At 42.5% G+C, this 24,885-nt stretch overlaps 1 protein-coding gene across 1 annotated transcript in view; it reads right to left on the bottom strand.

Annotated features, from left to right (window-relative positions):
* SPIDR (scaffold protein involved in DNA repair) overlaps positions 1-24,885 on the bottom strand; it is a 1,142,324-nt gene that overhangs the window by 517,603 nt on the left and 599,836 nt on the right. The window contains exon 10 of the mRNA XM_077492658.1: positions 23,659-23,909. Coding sequence (XP_077348784.1) covers positions 23,659-23,909 — 251 coding nt within the window. The remainder of the gene's footprint in view (positions 1-23,658; positions 23,910-24,885) is intronic.

Genomic DNA, 24,885 nt, shown 5'->3' with positions numbered 1-24,885 from the left:
GGCAGCTAGGGCGGGGGAAGAAAGGAGATCATCAGAGGACTGTGTGGGACCACCGGACTGCGTGGGATCCCCCTTTAGCCTTTATGTGGCAGAGCCTGCAGCAGAGGAGGTGAGCAGTATTCACAGACCAGCTTCACTGAGCGTGTATCCTGGAAGGCATGCAAGTATACACCATAATGTGTAAATGGTAAATGTCTTCACTTACCTTATCCCTGCCGCAGGAACGGCTGAGAACAGACAGATTCCAGCCTTCACCCATCACGGTGGGTAGCGTTGTGCCAACCTTCAGGGTTCCTAAAGGAATCTCCTGCCTGGACCTGTAAAAGACTCTGCTAGAGACTTTTCATGCCACTGTTATTTTAGTACACCAAGAATTGGATCCCAGAGCCCAGATCTCCAAGGAGAGACATTACAGGTGAAACCTTGTTTTTTTTATCACAATGCCCAGGTACCATCCATATTAGGCGTTTGAGTATAGGCCCGAGGCATGGAACCGGTTGTAGAGCTCCTAGGCCTTCACAGAGACCATAAAACAGAGCTTTCTTCTCTGCACATTTTGAACGTGACCAACCACCTTAGACACTGGCGAAAAAACTGAGGTACTCTCCATATGGGAGGGGTTATATAGGGGAGGAACTCACTTGTAATTAGGGTCACCAGTGTCCAATGACCTGAAGGTACAATCTAACCCACTAAGTCTCTGTGTCCTGTGATGCATGAACAAGAAATGTCCCTATACAGCCTCCAGCACTGTTTTGTGAAGTTTTAAAGTGCTATACTGTTATACTAGCTGGTGAGGGCATCAGAAGATGGGAATCATGTAAGGTACATGCAAGCGGGGCTAGAAGGGGTAGGGGTGGTGTTGTTCACCATTGCATTTTTTTGTGAAAAGGTGAACTAATCATTTAATATGAGCATGTTGTTGGAACATACAGCGATCACCAAACCATAACCACCCACCATAACATGACTACCCATCTATTAGTGAGTAGGTCCCCCTTTTGCCACCAAAACAGCCCTGACCTGTCGAGGCATGCACTCCACTACACCTTTGAAGGAATGCTGTGGTATATGACACCAATCTGTTAGTAGCACATTCCTGCTTATGTTGGCTTGCCTTCTTCCTATAGCGCACCCTGGTGCCATATCTTCCCCAGGTAAGCGATACACATGAACCTAGCCATCCACATGATGTAAAGGAAAACATGACTTGTCAGACCAGGCCACCTTCTTCCATTGCTCTGTGGTCCAGCTCTAATACTCATATGCCCATTTTAGGCACTTTTGACTGTGGACATGGGTCAGCATGGGCACCCTGACCAGTCTACTGCTGTGCAGCCCCATATGCAAAAAAAACTGCAATACACTGTAAATGGACACCTATCAGAACCAGCATTAACGTTTTCAGCAATTTGAGCTACAGTAGCTCTTCTATTGGATTGGACTACAGAAGCCATCCTTCCCCACGTGCATCGATTCACCATTTTTCCTTACTTGGACTATTTTTTGTAGGTCCTAACCACTGCAAACTGGGAACATCGCACAAGAGTTGTAGTTTTGGAGTGGACTCAGTCATCTAGCCATTACAATTTGGTCCTTCTCAAAGTCATTTCAATGCCCATTTTTTTCTGCTTTTAGCACATCAATGTCAGCGACAATATGTTCATTTGCTGCCTAATATATGCCAACCACTTTTGGTTGTAACAAGATATCTGAATTATGCCTGTAGTTACAGAGATCATTCAGATATTGCCGGTTTCAGCCGGTGATTTCCTACACCAGAAGAATTATCATAGTGGCTGTTCCGCCGTTTGATCATTCTTATGGGAGGTGAGAGGGGACGTCCCCCCCTCCTTCTGCCCTCCGGTGCTTCTACCAGCTGAGGATCCGCCGGCCCCAGATGTTGATCATAGAGATTTCTCTATGATCGTCGGAGGCCGGGCGCAATGTTATGACGTCTCGCCCGACCTCTGCATTAAAAAGAATGGTGCCGCTTCGGCTGGGAAGCGGCGATCAGTTTATTTTTTTTTCATTTCAGACTTCCCAGCCAAGTGGTGAGATGCGGGGTCTTATTGCCCCCATATATCACTATAAAGAGGACCTGTCATGTCATATTCCTATTACAAGGGATATTTACATTCCTTGTAATAGAAATAAAAGTGAGATATATATATATATATATATATATATATATATATATATATATATATATTACAAAAAAGTGTCAAAATAAAAAAAAGTATAATTAACAATAATTATTGCCCCCATGTGCTCGCACGCAGAAGCGAACATATACGCAAGGCCCGCCCACACATGAAAAACGCCGTTCAAACCATACATGTGAGGTATTGACGCGTATGTTGGAGCGAGAGCAATAATTTTGTCCCTAGACCTCCTCTAACTCAAAACATGTAACCAGTAAAAAAAATTCAAACGTCGCCTATGGGGATTTTTAAGTACCGAACTTTGGCGCTATTCCACGAGCGTGTGCAGTTTTGAAGCGTGACATGTTAGGTATCCATTTACTCGGCGTAACGTCATCTTTCACAATATGCAAAAACATTGGGCTAACTTTACTGTTTTTTTTTGTTTTTTTTTAAAGCACAAAACGGTTTCTTCCCCTCCCCCAAAAAAATCTAGTTTGAAAAATTGCTGCGCAAATACCGTGTGAGATAAAAAGTTGCAAAAACCGCCATTGTATTCTCTAGGGTCTTTGCTAAAAAAAAAAACATATATAATGTTTGGGGGTTCGATGTAATTTTCTAGCATAAAAATTATGATTTTTACATGTAGGAGAGAAATATCAGAATTGGCCTGGGTGGCAAGTGGTTAAAGTAGATGTCAATCTGAAATGTATTTATTTTTTTTGTCTGGCACAATATAGAGTATGGGATTTCAGATCAGCTGTGCCCAGTCTTGCCACAAAGTATTAATCCAGCTCTGAGGAATCCTCATATCTTTTTTTCAGTGAAATAAAAAGGACAACTGTGAAATCTTTGTCCGTTCTTCCCCCTTGCTATGAGTAACATGTTGATAAGGGGAGTGTAGAGGTGGGTGGGGAGTCTACTGACATCACGACTCCATCCACTGAGCCCTGAAAAACAGACCCACCCACAAAATCTGCAGTTTTTCGGGTCTCATGGCAGACAGAGGGGAGACATTTGACAGATTGCAGGAGGCATGTATATTCTTCTAGATAACCAATATTGCAGTAGTTTAGAAAGGATGAGAGTGGGTTTACATCCAAAAACATGTTTGTAATCATCTCTGTGAAATGGGATTGCACAGACTGCCCTAAACCTCCTCTTCTGGGGACCCCGTCTGCGCTCTTGGATCTTCCTCTTCTTAGTGTGCCCCCTTAGAAAGGCGCTTCCTATGCTGGAACACCTATGGGTTCGCTCCTGAGCTGGGGTATGTGAATCTATTGACACACAGCCCAGCTCGGTCCCACCCCCAAATCCTTCCTCACAGCATTTGATTGACAGTAGCAGGAGCCAAGAGGCTCCTGCTGCTGTCCCTGAGCCTGTGAGAGGGGGGAGAGATAGTCAGTGCTGCTTCAGACAGGCACAATGCTGGATTGAGACAAGACTCATATTAGTATAGCGTAAGGAGGAACAACTAGTGGACTTTTTTTCCTTTTTTTTTACCCTAATGCAGGTAATGCATTAGGTTAAACAACATTCTGGCTTTAGAATCACTTTACATTTGGGAAAAGATTAATTTATTAACAATGGCAACATTTTTGATTGATAGCAAAGGCATACATATCACAAATGATGGTGAGGCAATCTCTTGGAGTGGAGACATATACTGTATGTAGTATCTGAGCTTTTTCTATTATTGGCATACAAAACGTCCCAAGCAGCACAACACTATTTGCAGTTTGTGTTGTACTGGTCCAGCTTCACCAAAGTAATTCTAAATGTATGGCATGCATGGTTATGGGTGTTGCATTTAGCTCCTTGAACAATTTGCATGGTTATCGACGAAGATTGTAAAATGTGGCGTAAAACTGAAGAATGCTTTAATAAGGTACTTTAGCATTTTTTTTTTTTTACAACACTATTGTTCTGAAATGTATGAAGTACTCATTTAAAACTATTTTAATTGTGCAATTAACAAAAACAACCTATTTTGTAATAGCTGCTATTACATCCCCCACCTTCTACATGTTGCTGGGGAACAGCCAATAGTGAGCAGTTCTATGGCAGGTGCTCTGTTGAGAACATTTATTTATGTTTCAGTTTTTGAAAGATCAAATTACTGCATGTCTGCTCTAGAGAGACAGTCTTCCCTAATTCCAATCTATAAAATTCAGTTCCTATTAAAAGTTAAAGGGGATCTAACATACGCTTTCATACACTTATTTTTTTTTCCAACATCAGCATATTATTTTAATATTTCTTTATTGGTATGTTCAGTAAAGTAAACAGAATTACATTACATGAAGTCAGATGTTCCGACTGGAGCAAGTTGAACCAGACATAAGGATAGTTAAAGTGGTTGTAAACCCTCTGGGACCACTTTTACCTACAGGTAAGCCTAGATTAAGGCTTATCTGTAGATGCAACAAACATCTCCTAAACCTACACGGTTTAAATTTGCAAAGGACTAGCACCGATGTCTATGGCACATGCGCCGTAGACATCGGCATGCAGGCGCACTGAGTATGCCGCTGCTCATAGCGATCATGCCGTTAGTGGTGGCTCCCGTGCGCATGCATGGGAGTGACGTCATCGCGACTCCGGCCAGTCACAGCATCGGAGCCGCGATACCCAGAAGTCACTCTGGGATAGATGGCAGCGATGGAGGAGAAGAACGAGGGTCGCTTCGGGGTCTTCCATCTCAGGTACGTTATTCATTATGCCTTTGCCTTACAGGGTCTGTTTTTTTTTTTTCCTGCCTTTACTTCCTCTTTAAGTCCATGGTGGAATAACCAACCTTGCAGCATGTAGATTAATCAATTAAGGACCGCCGCATGGCAATGTACGTCGGCGCAATGGCACCGACAGGCACAAGCACGTACATGTACGTGCTCGCCTTCCAGCGGATGGGGGGTCCAATCGGACCCCCTCCCGCTGGATGCGGCTGTCCGTTTCGCTGCAGGAGCAATCCGGGATGAGGGGATGGCCGTTGGTTTCTGGCCATCCCCTCTCGATCACTCCTGGCGAATGAGAAGCTTCCCCTGATTGCCCCTAGTTAACCCTTTCACCCCCTTTTGCCAGTGTCACTAAGCAATCGTTTTTCTGATCGCTGCATTAGTGTCACTGGTGCCGCTAAGTAGCTAGTTAGTTATTTAGGTTCCCCGTCAGGTTTTTATATAGCGCCAGGGACCCCCATATACTACCTAATAAAGATTTTAACCCCCCGATTGCCCCTAGTTAACCCTTTTACCAGTGATCACCGTATAAGTGTTACGGGTGACTCTGGTTAGTTAGTTTGCTTTTTATAGCATCAGGGCACCCACCATTTATTACCCAAGAAAGGTTTAACCCCCTGATCACCCCGGCGGGTGATATCAATTAGGTTTTAGGGTCAGGGTCTGCGTTGCCCCAGGCAGCGCTAGGTTAGTGCCAGTACCGCTAACACCCACGCGCAAAGCATACACCTCCCGTAGTGGTATAGTATCTGAACAGATCAATATCTGATCTGATCAGATCTATACTAGCGTCCCCAGCAGTTTAGGGTTCCAAAAAAAACGCATTGTTAGCGGGATCAGCCCAGATACCTGCTAGCACCTGCGTTTTTCCCCTCCGCCCAGCCCACCCAAGTGCAGTATCGATCGATCACTGTCACTTACAAAACACTAAACACATAACTGCAGCGTTCGCAGAGTCAGGCCTGATCCCTGCGATCGCTAACAGTTTTTTTTGGTAGCGTTTTATATTTAAATCCTGAAGGCAGTGCTTGGTTTTCGGGGTCCCGTACATGGCTAGGCTCCCAAAAAGTCCCCCACATGTGGTATCCCCGTACTCGGGAGAAGCAGCAGAATTTATTTTGGGGTGTAATTTCACTTATGCCCATAGCATGTGTGAGCAATATATCATTTAGTGACAACTCTGTGCAAAAAAAATAAAACATTTTAACATTCCTGCAACTTGTGGCAAAATATAAAATATTTCATGGACTCAACATGCCTCTCAGTAAATATCTTGGGCTGTCTACTTTCCAAAATGGGGTCATTTGGGGGGGGGGGGTTTGTGCTATTTTGGCATTTTATGGCCTTCGAAACTGTGATAGGTAGTGAGGAGTGAAATCAAAAATTTGCACCCTTAGAAATCCCGAAGGCAGTGATTGGTTTTCGGGGTCCCGTACGCGGCTAGACTCCCAAAAAGTCCCACATATTTGGTATCCCCGTACTCAAGAGAATCAGCAGAATATATTTTGGGGTGCAATTCCACATATAACTATGGCATGTGTGAGCAATATATAATTGACAACTTTTTGTAAACTTTTTTTTTGTGTCATTGTTCAATCACTTGAGACAAAAAACAATATTCAATGGGCTCAACATGCCCCTCAGCAATTTCCTTGGGGTGTCTACTTTCCAAAATGGGGTCATTTGGGGGGGGGGGGGGGAGTTGTTCTGCCCTGCCATTTTAGCACCTCAAGAAATTAGATAGGCAGTCATAAATTAAAAGCTGTGTGAATTCCAGAAAATGTACTCTAGTTTGTAGACGCTATAACTTTTGCGCAAACCAATAAATATACGCTTATTGACATTTTTTTTTACTAAAGACATGTGGCTGAATAAATGTTGCCCTAAATGTACTAAAATTTAGTTTATTCAATTTTTCTTATAACAAAATTAGAAAATATATTTTTTTCTCGAAATTTTCGGTCTTTTTCCATTTATATCGCAAAAAAAAAAAATCGCAGAGGCAATCAAATACCATCAAAAGAAAGCTCTATTTGTGGGAAGAAAAGTACGCAAATTTTGTTTTGGTACAACATTGCATGACCGCGCAATTACCAGTTAAAGCAGTGCGAAATTGTAAAAAGACCTCTGGTCCTTAGGCTGACAAGTGGTCCGGGGCTGAAGTGGTTAAACAGAGGTAAAATATGCAAACATTGTGGACTGCAGACGGGGGGGAGGGGGTAGTAGGAAGGGGAGGGGGCACCAGCTAGGTAAGCAGTTTTGCTGTGTAGTTGTAGTAGGGAGTGCAAGAAGAGACGTGAGGAGATATTGAGACAGGAAGGATTTGTGATACCAGTTGAACTTCAGAAAATAACAGTACATTTTGGATGTGTGAACCAAGTTGACCATTTATCCAAGAGCTTTTCCATACTTAGATTTTCCCTAGCCTAACTAGTTGCTCCATTTTGCATTGTAGGTTTAGATCTGCAATTGTATTGGAGATGAAAGGGGGGGGGGGGATTATTCTATCCCAAGATGCAGTAATGCTTGTGAGGGTTAGGGGCTGTTGGTGACTGAGATATTATGGAAATCAAGGCAAATATTTGTTTCCAGTATGAGCTTATGGATCTAAAAAACCACATGATGTGTTGTATAGTACCAGTACTTCCACAGGACCTCCAGCAAGTAGAAGGATGTCCTGAGAAGAATATGGAGAGCAGTTAAGGTGACAGATACCACCTGTGTAATGTTGTTTAGTATGATTCCCAATGCTTGGAGCAGTGGGAGGCTGTCAAAGCAGCTGATGGAGAGGTAGTCATTATGGGGGGGGGGGGGGGGGGGCGACCTGCAGAGGTGAGCAGGAGGATTGCACACAGATTATTAGGTAAGTAGAGGGACGATTTCATTATAGACCAGGTTTTATTTGAAGTCGGGTGCCACCAGTAGCAAAGTTGGTCGAGGATAGAAGCGTGATAGTAGGTTTGAATGTGAGGGAGACTTACTCCTCCTTGTTTATGATGCCTAGTAAAGATGGGTTGGGCACACCCGGGTGGTTTAGTGTCCCAGACATATCTTGAGATTTGTTTTTGTATTGTAAAGAAAGAATGTGGTATAGGAATCAATACTGTGCAGAATAAGTCGAGGAGTTTGGGAGGATCAGCATCTTGAAGTAGGCAATTCCTCCTAATTTAGATAGGCTATTTGTGGGCATTTGATTTAGTAGTTGTGGAAATTGTTTTTGGAAGGCATGGTAGTTAAGGTCATAGAGGTGGTGTTGTGAGGGGGCCAAACTTATCCTTAGGTATGGGATAGAGTGACTCCTCCAAGTATAAGGATGAGGCCTTTCCAGGAGTGACTTTTGCCTATGTGTGAGGTTTAGGGGAAGGACCAGGGATTTAAAGGAATTGAGTTTGTAGAAGGAGGCTAAGCTAAATTTGTTGAGTATGTCCTGTATCGCTGGCATTGAATGGACTGTGTTAGTGAGCAAAAATATGACATCAGCAAAGAGACTTATTTTATATTCCATGTCATTATGCACAATGCCTGAAATGTGCTTGTCCACTAATCTTTGCTGCCAGGGGTTCCATTAGTAGAGCAAAAATGAGAGGGGAGAGTGGGCAACCTTGGCAGGTGCCATTGGAGATACTGAAAGGTTTGGATAAGGTTCCATCAGTCAATACTCTTGCTGAGGGGTTGGAGTATATTGAGAGTATTGCAGGTTGAAACCAGCCTGTGATGCCAAATTTGGAGAGTACTGCTTTCAGGAATCCCCAATGCACCCTATCAAACACCTTCTCCACGTCCAAGGATAGAAGCAGAGAAGGCATTTGTGACTGGGTGACTTGATGAATTAGATTGATGACTCTCCTAGTTCCAGGGCTTGCCTGCCTGGCATAAAGCCGACTTGGTCCAGGTGCACTAGGGAAGGGAGACATTTCAGCATTCTAGATGCAATGACTTTAGCAAATATTTTTTTACATCCGTGTTAAGGAGTGATATTGGCCTGTAATTAGTCATAGAGGTTGGATCTTTCTCCAGTTTGGGGATGTGGTAATAATTTATCGCAGCATATCAATTGGCAAAGAACCAGAGGTGGCAGCAAAATTGAGCTTTGCCTAGTGGGGAGTGATGAGGCTGTCAAATTTCTTTGTAGCCAACTTCTCCAGGAGATTTTTGGAGAGGGATTGTATTGATGGCTTTAGAATTTTTTCATCTGAGAATGTTTGGGAAAGTTCAGCCGATTGGACAGGGGTAATAGTTGGGAGGTAAATCGAGGATGGGAAGCTTTGTATACTTGGGTCTGATGGTTGAGGAGTATCTTCATCGCTAGTGAGGTTGTAGAAAGAGGACTAGTAATCGCTAAAAGCATTAGCTATGTCCTGTGGATTAGTGAAGAGTTGGTTGGTGGCAGGGTGGTGGAGGGAGGCGATTTTACACCTAATTCATTGAGCTTTGACCTGTCGGGCTAATAGGGCTCAGGCCTTATTACCCAAGGCATAGTATTTGGCTTTAGTCATTTAAGGATGTTTTCAAATTTGACGAGTAACAGTGAGCAGAGTTTATGTCTTTGGTCAAGGAGCTTGCTGGCTAGTTTGTGGGAGGGTGCCCGTTTGTTTTGGTTCTCTAAGTGGGCAATTTAGGAAAGGACCTCTTCAACTTGTCTAGACCTCTCGTTTTTAGTGTAGTGAGTTTTTAATGCTAGGATCTGCAATGAGAGAAGGGTCAAGTCTCCAAAAATGAGATAGTCTTGGTCTACAGTTCCCAGTTATGGAGACAGGTGCGTGGTCCGAGTCTGACACATCCTGAAGGGTGAGTTTGTCAAGGAGAAAGAAGTCTATACGGGAGTATGAAAGTTGAGAAGAGGAAAAGTAGAAGACTTGCTCAGCTCTGTGTTGGCATCTCCATGGATCGAAGAGATCATTTGTTTGAAGAAAGGGATTTAAGGCAGGTCACCGGTGTTTGGCTAATGTCACATATGAGGAGTAGGTAGCGGACTTGAGGGTCTGAAATAGATCGGTGTAGTTTGAACAGTAAAGAGTCTTATACAGCAGTGAGGACTCCGTTCTTCTTCAGGCCTGAGGCCAAGAAGACCTGGTTAACATTTTTCAGGGTGAACCTGGATTTCTTAGGAGATGCTAAATGGGTTTCTTGCACCAGGAGGACTTTGGCTTTTAGATTGTTGGCTTCTCTAATAAGCGTGGATCTAATAAGCGTGGAGACTATTTTGAAGGTAATTTTCAGGGAAGAGAAATAGGATAGATTGTCCCCAGGGAAGGAGGTATGTGATGGATGCAGTACAGCGGTTTAGTAGAACATCTTTATGTAGTGGTGAGTATGTGGATTGTCACTTGACCAATGCGAAAGAAATCAGGGAGCAACTTGCTTAGGAAGTGGTTGGAGGTTAGCTGGTACTGGTTTTAGGTGGGGAGTCTGTGGTATAAAAAGCTAGAGCCCGGGAACAAGATAAACATGAGCTCAATGTGTAGAAAAGACTGCAAACAATCAAGGGGGGAAGCTGTCCTCTGTCTATCAGGTGGGTATTGGATGCACGTGCTGCAGTTTTCCAGCCTTTTAGTGAGATGAGTGCAGAGAGGGATATATACTGTAACTTCAGGTGTCTTGATAAGCCCCTCTGGTTTCCATTTGTGTTGAAAGTTGGTGAGAAGGGCCCGGAGTCTCTTCTGCAATGATGCGCCAGATCCTCAGGAGTTTAAGTCCCGCAGGGAGCATCCCCACTGCATGGGTTTTTTTTGGTGCGTAATAAGGAGTTTAGTGGGGAAACCCCATTTTATGATTCTGAAGTGCATTGGTTATAGTTGCCAGCTGTATGCGATTTCCCATGGTCGTTTTGGCTAGATCAGCATTGAAAGTGATTTTAGTGAAAGGGTGGAAGTGGAAGTCTCGCCGTGTGTTTTGCTGCATACATGACCCTCTACTTAACCGTGAAGTGAATGCGGGCCAGCACATCCCTGGGAGTGGAATCTGTGAGGTGTGGTGGTTTGGGGAGCCTGTGTGCCCTGTTAATTTCTAGGTCATGGTTTGTTAGGTCAGGCAGCAAGGTACGCATAAGCGACAGCAGGTATTGCACAAGTTCTGATTGTTGGATTCATTCTGGTATATTACTGAACTTGACGTTGTTTCACCTGGAGCGATACTCCAGGTCTGCCAGTTTTAGGTTAATTAGTTGCAGTTCTTCTTCATGGTCTGTGAAGCCATCAACCAGCTCGTTATGTGCAGAGTATAGATCTCCCATTTTTGCCTCTATAAACTTAATACTTTGGTCATGTTGCTGTACAATAGCAGACATGGAAGAAACAACAGTGGACAGATCTGTGTATAATGTCTGCCTCGGTGAGAGCAACGTGCTTTTTATTGTGTGCTCAAACAGTGGTTGATCTGAGGCAGGGAGGGCGTCCAGCACTGATGATTGCTGTGGCAGGGGAAGGGAGAACAGACAAGGAGCTGTGGCAGGCTTTGTTTGCTCTCGCTATCCGTTCTGAGCCTGGATTTTGCAGGGCTGGATGTAGTGGGTTGGTTAGGGGGAGAGAACTCACCATTTGGTTCAGGAGATCGCGTGGTTCCCATTGTCAGTGTGAGGCTCTGATTGTCAGGAGAAGAGCAGAGTCGTGTTGTTACTTCACGACCGCCACCAACTTGGCTGCTTGCCAAGCCTGAGGTGAAGAAGGCTGTTAGCTTTTTGGGAGGATTGTTGTCCTTCCTCTTTTTGGACATTGCACCCTTGAGCTGCTAGGGTGTCTGGGCTGCTGGATGGGTGAGGTATATCTTCTCATGAGCCATGGGATATTGTTGTTTAGGCTGGGTTAGCTTCAGAGCTGTGGATCTATGCAGCTATCCACTTGAGCTGTCAAGCCTTGCCCCCAACATCAGCACTTTAAAACCAGCACAAATGACAGTTATTTTTGGCAATTTAATATAGGCTTACTTGAAAAATCTCCTTTTATTTTGTAAATTCTGCTGGCCATCTCTTTCCACAACCTCCCAGATTCCCTGCATGCTTTGCAGCTTCTCCTCTGCAGTTTACTTTTGATTGGATATCCCATGGTACCTTGATGCCCGCAAGTAATGTTTCCTGTACTGACTCTTCTTCGTGAAACTCCTCCTCTTAGCACATCTGTAGTGGGAAGGAAGGCTCTGTGAATTCTTTGACACAGCAGGGCCTACCTACCCATGGGGCAAAGTGAATATATTTTTACATAATTCAAGGAAGTGCATACATGAATGGGATTCTTCACAAAGTAAATGTATAAACTTCAAGATTGTTCATATTAATAGTAGTAGGCTAGAAATAATTCAAATTCAACGCGGAAAAATGAATACTGAAACTTTTTGACGAATCTCACACACTTCCTTGAATTTTGTGACCCATATTCACCATGCCCCTGTGTTATCAGCCTTAAAGGATAAGTTCAGCTTTGGGAACAAGTTCCACCCATTTTTAGGGTGGAATATGTAACATGTTCCCAGTGCTGCAGCTGCTGCCCAATCCCGCCCCCCCCCCTCCTTGTGACAGCAGTGTGGGGAGAAGTTCCCCATGGTTCACGCATGCACAGTGGGCACCTGGCTATGAAGGCGCAAGCTCTCACAGCCAGATGCCCACTGTTGAGATGACAGTGCCGGGAGAGAAGACAGAGGGAAAGGACGGCTTGGGTGAGCACATTGCTGGGATCCAGAGAGAAGCAAGAGTGTTTATTAACCACTTCAATACCGCACACCATCATATGACGTCCTTGACTTTGTGGGGGGATATCTGAATGATGCCTGTAGCTGCAGGTGGCTATTCTGTGCACGATAAGAATGATCATAGCGGCAGTTCCGCCGATTGATCGTTCTTATAGGCAACGGGAGGGAACGTCGCCCCCGGTGCTTCTCCGGGCTCTCCCGAGCCATTGGGGGCCCAGAGAAAGAAATCGGATGCTGCCAAATGACGACAGATGGTCACCAGTCAGCTCTATGACCGTTGGAGGCTCGGCGCGATGTTATGACGTAACGTGCAATGTTATGACGCAACGCCCGAAGCCCGAACCCTGCATGTAAACAGATTGCGGCTGTCAGCATGAGATTGGTGATTTTTTTTTGTTTCCAATCTCAGGCTTTACAGCCTGGAGGAGAGATGTGGGGTCTTATTGATCCATACATCTCTCAATAAAGAAGACCTGTCACAATAGATTCATATTACAAAGAATGTTTATATTCCTTGTAATAGGAATAAAAGTGATCAAAAAAATAAATAAATGTAAAAAATATGTAAAAAAAAATAAATTAAAAAAATTAAAACACTCGCGCTCAGAAGCGAAACACACATATGTAAACGCCGTTCAAACCACACATGTGAGGTATTGCTGTGTGCCTTAGGGTGAAAGCAACAACAATTCTAGCACTAGACCTCCTCTGTAACTCTAAACTGGTAACCTATGGAGATTTTTAAGTACCGAAGTTCGGCTCCATTCCATGAGTGTGCACAATTTTAAAGCGTGACATATTGGGCATCTATTTACTTGGCGTAACATTATCTTTCACATTAGACAAAAAAATTGGACTAACTTTACTGTTTTGTTATTTTTTTAATTCATGAAACAGTTTTTTTTCCCCAAATACCGTGCGAGATAAAAAGTTGCAATGACCGCCATTTTATTCCCTAGGGTGTCTGCTAAAAAACATATATAATGTTTGGAGGGTTCTGATTAATTTTCTAGCAAAAAAATATATGATTTTTACATGTGGGAGAGGAGTGCCAGAATAGGCCGGTATTGAAGTGGTTAAAAGTCAGCAGCTACAGTTTTTGTAACTGCTGACTTTTAACCAATTCAATACATGGCTTTTATACACCCTTCCTTCCCAGACCAATTTTTAGCTTTCAAGGCTCTCAAATTTTGAATGACAATTACTCAGTCATGCTACACTGTACCCAGACAAAATTTTTATCATTTTTTTTCCCCTCACAAACAGAGCTTTTTAATCACCGCTGTTTTAATTGCAAAAAAAAAAAAAAGCGAAAATTTTTTTTTGAAAAAAAAAAAAAAAAACACTTTTTTTTAGTTTCTATTGTAACATTTTGCAAATAAGTAATTTTTCTTCATATATTTGGGCCAATATGTATACTGCTACATATCTTTAGTAAAAATAACCCAAATTAGTGTATATTATTTGGTCTCTGTGAAAGTTATAGAATCTACAAGCTATGGTGCAAATCATTTAAAAATGATCACACCTGCTGTACTGAAGGACTGTCTTATTTATTGAGACCCTAACAAGCCAGGAAAGAACAAATACCCCCAAAATGACCCCTTTTTGGAAAGCAGACATTCCAAGGTATTTAGTAAGAGGCACGGTGAGTTTTTTGAAGTTGTAATTTTTTCCCACAATTCTTGGGAACATTTTTTTTCTTTGCACAAATTTGTCATACTAACAAGTTATTTCTCTCACACAGCACATGCATACTTGCAATGACACCCAAAAATACATCCTGCTACTCCTCCCGAGTATAATGATACCACATGTGTGAGACTTTTATGCAGCCTGGCCACATACAAAGGTCTAACATCCAAGTAGCACCGTCAGGCGTTCTACGAGCATAAATTGAACATCTCATTTGATGACCACCTATTACACTTTTGAAGGCCCTGGAGCACCAAGGCAATGGAAAAGCTAACACCCCAACGTATAATCTATGAGGCATAATAAGCCTTTTGAATGGTTAATTTTTTTTCCAGAAGTTTTTGGAAACTGCGGAAAAAAATATGAAAACTATTTTTTTTTTTTTTACACAAAGTTGTTGATTTATAAGATATTTCCAACACATAGTATGTACGGAGCAAAAATTACACCCCCAAAATACATTCTGCTACTCATCCCGAGTACGGCGATACCACATGTGTGAGACTTTTACACAACCTGGCAACATACAGAGGCCCAACATTGAAGTAGCACCGTCAGGCATTCTAGGAGCATAAATTACACATCTTATTTCTCAACCACCTATTACAATTTTGAAGGTCCTGGAGCACCAGGACAATGGAAACACCGACAAAATTACCCCATTTTGGAAAGCTCACACCCTAACATATAATCTATAAGGCATAATGAGTCTTTTGAATTGTTCATTTTTTTCCTGAAGTTTTTGGAATATGTGGGAAAAAATTTTTTTTTACACAATGTTGTCCATTTATAAGATATTTCCAACACATAGCATGTACATAGCAAAAAGGACACTCCAAAATACATTCTGCTACTCCTCCTGAGTATGGCAATACCACATGTGTGAGACTTTTACACAGCCTGTAGTAATAGCACTGTCAGGTGTTCTAGGAGCATAAATTACACACAAATTCCTGCCAACCTATCACATTGTTGAAGGCCCTTCATATTTCTAACACATAGCATGTACTGTACATACCAATTACAAACAAAAATACATTCTGCTGAGCAAAGGGTAAAGAAAAGATTACCTATGGTTTTAGTAGTGCAGTGGTCCACAGAGGAGAGCATCGGTCCAAGCAGTAGGCAGGAACGTGGACAGCGACAGCAAAATAGGCAGCAGGCAGGAATAGTCAGTACAGGTAGAGAAGTTGTCAGCACAGCCATAATGTCCATAGTTAGTACATGCAGCAGGCAGAGGTATGGTCAGCACAGCCAGAGTATTTGTCCAGGGAGCAGGCAGGACCATAAAGCATAGGGCATCGGTCAGGAAAGAATGGGGGACAGGGGAAGGGGCTTCTCCTACCCAAATCACTTTGAAGCCTCCAGACAACCAGACCCTGTTCTGGGAACACAGAAAACAAAAAAATGGTTTTCTGAACTCAAAACACTATTCTGTAGCCCCTCACATATGTGAGACCCCTGTGTAGCAGGGTGAAAGATCAGTCCAAGGGGCAGGCAAAAACATGGTCAACAGGCCGAGGTCAGTGCAGGTAAAAGGCAGAAATAGACAGTAGGCAGAAGCATAGACGATACAGTCCAGGGTCAGTTCACGTGAAAGGCAGAAACATGGAGGATAAACAATGCAGATGGTAGGCAGAGGCATAGTCGAGAAACAGGCCAGGGTGAGTTCACATGGAAGATAATGATATGGTTAGTTGAGGCAGGGAAATATTCAGGACAGAAATTGAAAACGGGGAAATGGCAGTATTAGAAATATGAACTAATAGTGTGATATCGCTTGAAGCATTCTCTGATGCAAAGGCCAGGTTGGGAGGGACAGTTGGGACAACATGCACATCCAATATTTTTTTGGGCGTTGTCTTCTGGATCCTGATGGTGGAATATGGTCCAGAAAATGGCACTCTTGAAGTCTGCTGACACAATCTGAGCAAATTCTTTCTGGGGGGGATACTTGTTGGTAGATCAGGGCAGTGACAATGTCTTCAATAAACTTTATGAAGGTGGTGGGCTTTTCCATTTTTGGTAGATGATGAAAGAATTTAAAAAGGCACAATGAAAAAAAGTAAATTGTGACTTTTTTGTACCAAAAGAGAGATTTTCATGTTGATAGATAAGGCTGCAACATTTTATCATTTAAATCCACCCCTAATGAATTTATTGTACTCGTTGATACAGGAAGGCTTGTGAACAGGACCCCGTCTCCTGCGAAGTACCACCGAGGTGTCATCGTGGATGGTGGACATGATGTACAAATCTTTCCTATACCTCCACTTCACAGCCAACACTTCCTCATTCCTCAAGCACCATGAGTTGTCACTGAAATGCAGGAAGCGCATTATAATTTCGTATTGGGACCTGGACATGGCCAATGAAAAAATTGGCATATGGTGGATGGGTTATGGGTTTGGTCGACCAATACTTATGCATTAAATTTTTTTTTGTAAGCCCCATGTTGAGCATTAGGCCTAAAAACAAAGCTCCACCACTGTTAGGGGTCTCCATTCAAAAGGGCGGGCATAGCTGGAGCTGGGGTTGGTTGCAATGAATTGTTGGGCAAAAAGATTGGTTTGGTCCACGATGCCTTGAACTAATTCATCAGGGAAAAATACATTTTTAAAATCCATTTGGGAAAAACCTGCAGTGTTGACCTGCACACCTGGCTGTGCTGTAAAATGGGGGATCGTGGTTGACCCTGTGGTAGAAGGCAGCCACAATGGGTTTGCCAAGGCATCTGGAAGCTGGGTTTGGGCCCTAATTCTTTGGTGTGCACTTGTACTGGGTCTTTCCTCCTGGGGTCTAGCGGCGCTTGTACTGGGCCTCTCTCCCTGGGTTCTACCGCTGTTGGCACAGCTGGTAGCTGTCTGGTGTTCAGACCCTCTTCTTTTTGGACGGAGTGCTTCCTCCCCTGATTCGGATCCTGATGTGCTGCCTTCGGGGGGCTCATATTCCGAACCAGAACCGGAATCAGAACTGAGTGGTGAGAGCTCCCCGTTGCTCTTATCAGTCAGACTGAGTATTTGGTATGCCTCTTCTGGGGTGTACACCTTTCTGGACATAGTGGCTGTATGTTCTCTGGTGGAAGGAACTCTAGTGGTAGGTGGTGAGGTGGCGGGTACTCTGGTGAGGTGGCGGGTACTCCTGATGGACAGGTATTAGATGACAGGTCCTCTTTATTTGGGTGGGGCAATCTGGGCGCAGTAGTACACATACTAGGGTACAGTAATGTGTAACTCACTGTTAGCTGATCTCCTCCTCACACTGAATTGGTGTGTGAAAAGGAGAACCCAGCAACAGCGGTTACACACAATTACACACAATTTTATTGGCTCTTTACCCTGATCGGGGCTGGGCTGTATCCAAGGGAAAAGCCTCAGCCCCAATCGACGTGCTGCACGCCGTGCATGCCGCTACACAAGCAGCTCTGCATAGTGACCAATCACAGCCGGTCACGCTGCTCCGGGAAGCTCCGCCACCCGGTGCTCCATTATCCCCATTGGGGAACGGCTGTGTCTTGAGGGACACGCCAGATCCCAGATCGCCTCTCTGCAGGGCCCAGCAGTAGCGGCGGAAAGCCGAGGACATCATATGACGTCCACCCAAGATGGGAGATCCCATCTGTGGGCGTCATTTAACTATGGCTGGGTATTGAATTGGTTAATGAACACAAAAATTACTGGAGCTCCTCTTTAATATCTGGCATTGAACTTTTTATGCCACCAGTTTATACGATTAAAAAGTAGAAGACAACAATTTGACGATCAGCCAAAATGATGAAATATGTATTAAGAACAGCTCTTGACAAATGCCGAGAAGATATTTAAACTCTATAGAAAGTGATCAGGCAATGACTTTATGAAAGGAAGTTTATTATTTCCCAAAATATGTCTATTTATTTAGAAATTGAGACTGTGGGGTTGATTAACTAAAGGAGTAGAGCCTGTGCAGGTGGAGAGTAGGTAAGGTTAGGCCAGGATAAAGGGGCAGAAGCGGAAAAGGTGTTTTGCTTTTAAGTGCATTTTTCCTTTAGGTTAAAAGTATTTTTTTTTTTACAGTAGAATGAAGGAAACGGAAGAATCCATAGAAAATGCATGTGAATATCGTTGAGCAGAATACTCCAATGGAAGTATGAAGACTAAGCTGCTACTCCTTGTTTACTGTTCGTTGGAACCACGTGGATTAGTGAAAATTATATATACATACACACACACACACACACACATACACACACACACACTACTGTGCAAAAAGTTTTAGGCAGATGTGAAAAAATGCTAAAAATTAGTAATGCTTTCAGAAATAGAGAAGTGTCAATAGTCTATTTTTATCAAATAACAAAATGGAAAGTAAATGAACAGAAGAGAAATTCCAAATCAAATACATTTTTGGTGTGAACGACCGTTGCCTTCAAAAACAGCATACATTCTTCTAGGTACGATTGCACACAGTTTGTGAAGGTACTTGGGAAAAGAAGCTCAAGGCGCCACTAGTAATCGCTGATGCAATGCTTTACAGGCTTTTGCATTTATTATTTTTTGTCAAAAGGTGAACGTATCTTTTAATGACATTGCCTGTATGTTTGGGGCCATTGTCCTGCTGCAGAATACATTTGGGGCCAATGACATGCCTCCCTGATGGTATGGCATGATGGATAAATATCTGCCTGTAGTTCTCAGCAATGAGTACACAATTGATTCTGACCAAATTTCCAATGCAGTCCCAAACTTGCAAGAAACCTCCACTATGCTTCACTGTTGCCTGGAAGCACTCACTGTACAGCTCTCCAGCACTTCGGAGAACAAACTGCCTGCAGCTACAGACAAATTTTGAGTCTTCAGTACAGAGCACCTGCTGCTATTTATCTGCACCCCAGTTCCTTTGTTTTGTGCATAGTTGAGTCGCTTAGCCTTGTTTCCATGTCGGAAGCGTGGCTTTTTGACTGCACTGACTTTTTCACTGGTTTCCACCAGTTCTGTGCTGATAGCACTGCTGAGCATCTTCTTATGTCGAAGGGAAGTGAGCATGATGTGTCTTTCATCTGCTACATTAAGTTTCCGTGGTCGATCACTGTGTTGACGGTCCTCAGTGTTGCCCCTTTCTGTTTCTTCAAAAGAACTTGACCAGCACATATTGAAACCCCAGCCTGCTTTGAAATTTTTGCCTGGGAGAGGTCTAGTGGATGCAGTATAACTACCTTGTGTCCTGTTGCTGTGTTCAGCCTTGCCATGGTGTATTACCTGTGACATGCAACAGTCTTCCACAACCATAGTATATGTTTTTTTTTTTCAGTTAATGACTGTTGCAACCTTCGTATGAAATTGATGATCATTAGTATCTGTTTGGAATAATTGGTTAATCAAACGCCTGACTCTAATCCTACAAAATCCCTAATCTTGTGCAAGTGTGCGAATTGATGCTGTTTGGTGGCTTGCTGGTGAGCCTAAAGTTGATCGAGAGAATACTGTATCTGATTGTCTCTTGGGGGATCAGGAAGGTATTTTTTCCCCTGCTTGAGCAAATTGAATCATGCTTTATTGGAGGTTTTTGCCTTCCTCTGGATCAACTGTGGGTATAGGCATGTATATATAGGATTGTATTAAAAAAATCCTTCTTCTATTGGTTGAACTAGAAGGACTTGTATCTTTTTTCAACCAGACTAACTATGTTTGAAGCCAAAAGGTAGTCATGCCAAATATTGATTTAATTTGATTTGATCATTCTTACTTTACAGCATTTCTTCACGCCTGCCTAACACTTTTGCACACTACGGTGTGTGTGTGTGTACATTATGTATATATATATATATATATATATATATATATATATATATATATATATATATATACACACATACACACGCACTTTTTTTTTTTTGTGTATTGTCTTTTCATAAATGTTTGCGTGTGACCATTCAATAACCTAATGTCTTGGCAATGTAAGTATCAAATTTGGCCAACAAATTAAGGGGAGTCAGTTTGTAAGAGGTACACTCTGTGCCATCCAGAGCAAAGCAGTACACAATTACAGTAATTCATAAGTACAGTCAATGATCCATGCAAACTTTCTCTGCTTTGTTCTGTACATCTGAACCTACTACATGAGATGCTCCTGTAGCATTTAGGAATTTAAGAACATATTTTAGTGAGAGATGCTTGAACATTTGCCATTTCTTTTTGATATATTTGCTGCAAACTAAACCACCAAAACACAAGATAATGGCATGTGATTCATTTTCACATCTTCTGGAAAATATTTAAAATCAAGTCAGTATTTAGCTTTTATAGACAGCTGAAATTACTATCACATCAAGCATACTTTGAAATTCTTAAATAAGACCCCCCCCCCCCCCCCTTTGGGCGGGTTTCAGGGTAATTTTCCTGTTTGCACAGTGGAATGCACATGGGTGGCAGATGTTTGCCATTGATGCAACTTCTGACCACAGGATTGCGTAATTTCTGGTTGTGTGATCTCTGGTGGTATTGAGGAGTCCCGGCATCTCCCAGGTATGGGAGACGCTTGGGGTGTTGTTTCTATTATATCTGACTCATTCTAGAGGGGAGGGGATCTTCCCCCTCTCCCTGGGATCGTCTTTGGCCATCAATTGGTTTTGACCAAGACCCCTAAGGAGGTTTTTTTTTTCCAGGTGGTCTTCGAGGAAGCCCAGGGGTATTGAGAGAGAGTGATGCTTCTTCCTCCACATCTGACCATTGTTGATCGAAAGCCAGTATGGAAAGGCGCCAGTCTACGTGAGCCTTATATGTATTTATTATCAGGAAAGCTTCTTTATGGCGAGATGTGTATGGGTTCTGTAACCTTATATATCCAATCTTAGTTACAAACAACTATCTTTTGAATATTATACGCTATGGTTTGTTTCATTACAGTCATGGATGGATAAATAGGAAGACTTACTGAAGTGAACCTTTGCTACTGTTGGCGGGGACTGCTTGAAGTAAAATTACCATTAAGGGATGACCTATTTTTTTATTTTTTACTAAAGTGAGTGATTATACATAACTAATAGATCTTGGTTATTCCTCCTACTTGATTCAACAGTAGATTGAGTTATGTCTATAATAAATGATTCTAGGGTTTGTATGTTCCCTCTCTCGATCCAGTGATGGCTCCCCACAATCTGGGATGATACAGATTGTCCACCCATGTACTTTATCTGTTCAGGTAACACATGTGTGTGTTTGGTTGTATTGTTGAGGTTTTTTTTTCTCTCAGCGCTATGGTGAACAGGTCTGCCCTATTTTCTATGGTGTTCATGTTTGGTTGTTTGATTCGACCCTTATTTTGAGGTTTAACCACTTCCCGACCAGCGCACGACGATGTACGTCGACAGAATGGCACGGGCAGGCATATTGGCGTACATGTACGTCCAATATTCGTTGCCGCCGTGCCATCGGGAGCGCGCCGCCGGCGGCGCGCTCCCGCGCTGGTCGGGACCCCCGTGAGTCCGGTCGCGGGACCCGCGGACTCGATCGCCGCGGGCATCCCCGCGATCGTCTCACGGAGCGGCCGAATGGAGGAAATGCTGTATAAACAACATTTTCCCATTCTGCCTAGCAACTAGTGACGCTGATCTCTGCTCCATGTGATTGGAGCAGAGATCAGTGTACACTAAATGACAGCCCAACCCCCCCCCAGTTAGTAACACACCCCTAGGAACACTTAACCCCTACACTGCCACCCACTGGTTAACCCTTTCACTGCCAGTGTCATTTACACAGGAATCACTGCATTTATATAGCAGTGATTACTGTATAAATGACAATGGTCCCAAAAATGTGTCAAAAATGTCCGATGGGTCCCCCACAATGTCGCAGTCACAATAAAAATCGCAGATCGCCGCCATTACTAGTAAAAAAAAAAAATAATAAAAAATTATTAATAAAAATGCTATAAAACTATCCCTATTTTGTAAACGCTATAACTTTTGCGCAAACCAATCAATAATCGCTTATTGCGATTTTTTTTACCAAAAATATGTAGAAGAATACGTATCGGCCTAAACTGAGGGAAAAAAATGTTTTTTTATATATTTTTGGGGGATATTTATTATTACAAAAAGTAAAAAATAATGCGTTTTTTTCAAAATTATCGCTCTATTTTTGTTTATAGCGCAAAAAATAAAAACCGCAGGGGTGATCAAATACCACCAAAAGAAAGCTCTATTTGTGGGAAAAAAAGGACGTTAATTTTGTTTGGGAGCCACGTCGCACGACCGCGCAATTGTCAGTTAAAGCGACGCAGTGCCGAATCGCAAAAAGTGGTCTGGTCTTTGACCAGCAAATTGGTCCGGTCTGAAAGTGGTTAAAGATGATGCTGAATTAAACTGATCATTTTTGATTGGAATGTAACATTAATGTCCCCTTGCTTTTTTCCCATAGATGATTTTTCTCCTTCTCAAGCCATATCCTAACGGTCCTGATGAGAAGGAACTACGTGAAACACATAAACCAACGCTTAAAGCGTAACTCCACTTTTGTTGAGAAAAAACATTCCCCTCTGGGTGATCAATGTACATTGCCAGGATTATAACAAACGTTGTTGCAGATTCCTACCTATTTTTATACTGAAGAAATCCATGTGTGATTCTCTCTGCCTCTGTTCTGAGTAGGTCTAATGGGAGTGGTTTTATAATTAACTGTCAGGTATGGAGCTACAGGCACTAATGAAGAAATCTGCTGGTCTACTTTAGACAGGTTCCTTTTGAAAGCATCTCTCAAAAAAACAACATTTTTTTTGCAAGAGATGCATGAAATCTGACTTGTATCTTAGGCAGACTTCTGGAAAAATTGGTGTGTCAATCACACAAGTAGGAAATAATGTTTCTGGGGAGTGGTCAGTACACACTACAGAAGTACAGAAGACTCCAGGTAGCCATATTGCAATATAGTCTCAGAAAATTACAGATTGAAAAGGAAAGGTAATTTTTAATAACATTCAATTACAAAATGATTAGTGTCACAATCATATGTGTCATATTATTTTTTCTTTATTTGCTATTTTCCCCCCACTAATGCAGAGTCACCCTTTAGGTTAGGAAATAATTGACACCTTGTATGATTTTATTGTAAAACAATTTAGCTTTTTAAGGTTTGTAATTTTTGTCAATCATTTTATGCATATGTATGAAAGGTCTTTTATCAATATTTTCCTGGGGTATTGGTTTGAAAATCTCCATTATTTTTTTCAGATTTATTTTATCCATCCCCAACACTTAAGACTATACTGGTTTTGTAATATCTGCCAAATATAGACTTGGCCCATTAAAAACTGGCACAGGAGGATTTCCTCAGTTAAGAGGATTTGTCTCTCCAAGCTGACAGCAACTTTACTGATGGAACACCAAGAAATTATAATTTTTGCAATAATTAGAATTTTGTTTAACCTACCTGAAATTTGGCTTCTGTGGCATTGCTGTAGTGTCAAGAATATTTTTCATATGTTCTTGATGAAGATGTCTTGGACTATCCCTTGAAGTAAGGCAATAAACTCGCTGAACAACACAGATGCATACACCTTTCCACCAAGCAGCTCTTTGGGTTTCCACCAAATCCAGTAAAGAGTCCTTTGTCATGGATCTTGCACAAAGACTGTTCTCAGGAGTGCAAAGTAAACTTTGAATTGCACTGGCAACTGAAACCTGGAAAAGTATGACAAATAAAACGGGGCAATGAATAGGACAGATTTTTTTATTTTGCATCACTGCAGACTCCATAAATACATCATAAAGGTCTTTATTCACTGCCCACAGGATTTAACTTAAAGCTGATATCTGGGCAGTTGATTAAATGGAATCTCAAACATATTGAAATCTCAATGCACAGGTGCCATTAAGCCACAAAATGTGTCTGAGGAGTTTCCTACAGGTGGAGAACAGGAGCTGAAGCCATCTTTTACCCAACTAGTTGCATTTATGCAACAGGGAGTCGGGTGTGCAGATGGCCACCATTTTGTTGAGGAACGCGAGAATACTTTAATGCAGAAGAGAAATAGTATGCATCTTCTGTATTAAAAAAAAAAAAAATCAGCGTGTTCACATTTTTTTTTCTTTTAATTTCAGTAAAGTGCCACTTTAGCCGCTAGACGACCAGCCGCCGTCATACTGCGGCAGGATGTCACAACTGCGTGAATCACTGTACCTGTTCGTCGGCCACTTTAAGATCAATAGCAGGTGCATGACGGCCACCCGCGATTGCTCCACAGAGAGCCAGAACAAGGATCTGTCAATGTAAAGAAACAGATCCCCATTCTGACAGAGATGGTCTATTCCCAGTGATCAGGAACAGTGATCTCTCTCTACTCCCAGTCAGTCCACTCCCCCCACAGTTAGAAACACCTCCCTAGGGAACACTTAACCCCTTGATCGCCCCCTAGTGTTAATCCCCTTCCCTGCCAGTGTCATTTATACAGTAATCAGTGGCTATTTTTAGCACTGACCGCTGTATTAATGTCACTGGCCCCAAAAAAGTGTCAAAAGTTTCTGATCTGTCTGCCGTTATGTCGCAGTCCCAAAAATCACTGATCACCGCCATTACTAGTGAAAAAAAAAATAATAATAAAAAATGCCATAAATATATCCCCTATTTTATAGATGCTATATGTTTTGCGCAAACCAA

Source organism: Lithobates pipiens, unplaced genomic scaffold (genome assembly GCF_037356315.1).
Source record: "Lithobates pipiens isolate NorthernLeopardFrog02 unplaced genomic scaffold, aLitPip1_a1.2 Scaffold_19, whole genome shotgun sequence".
Taxonomy (NCBI): Eukaryota; Metazoa; Chordata; class Amphibia; order Anura; family Ranidae; genus Lithobates; species Lithobates pipiens.
This window is presented reverse-complemented; position numbering and strand designations above follow the sequence as displayed.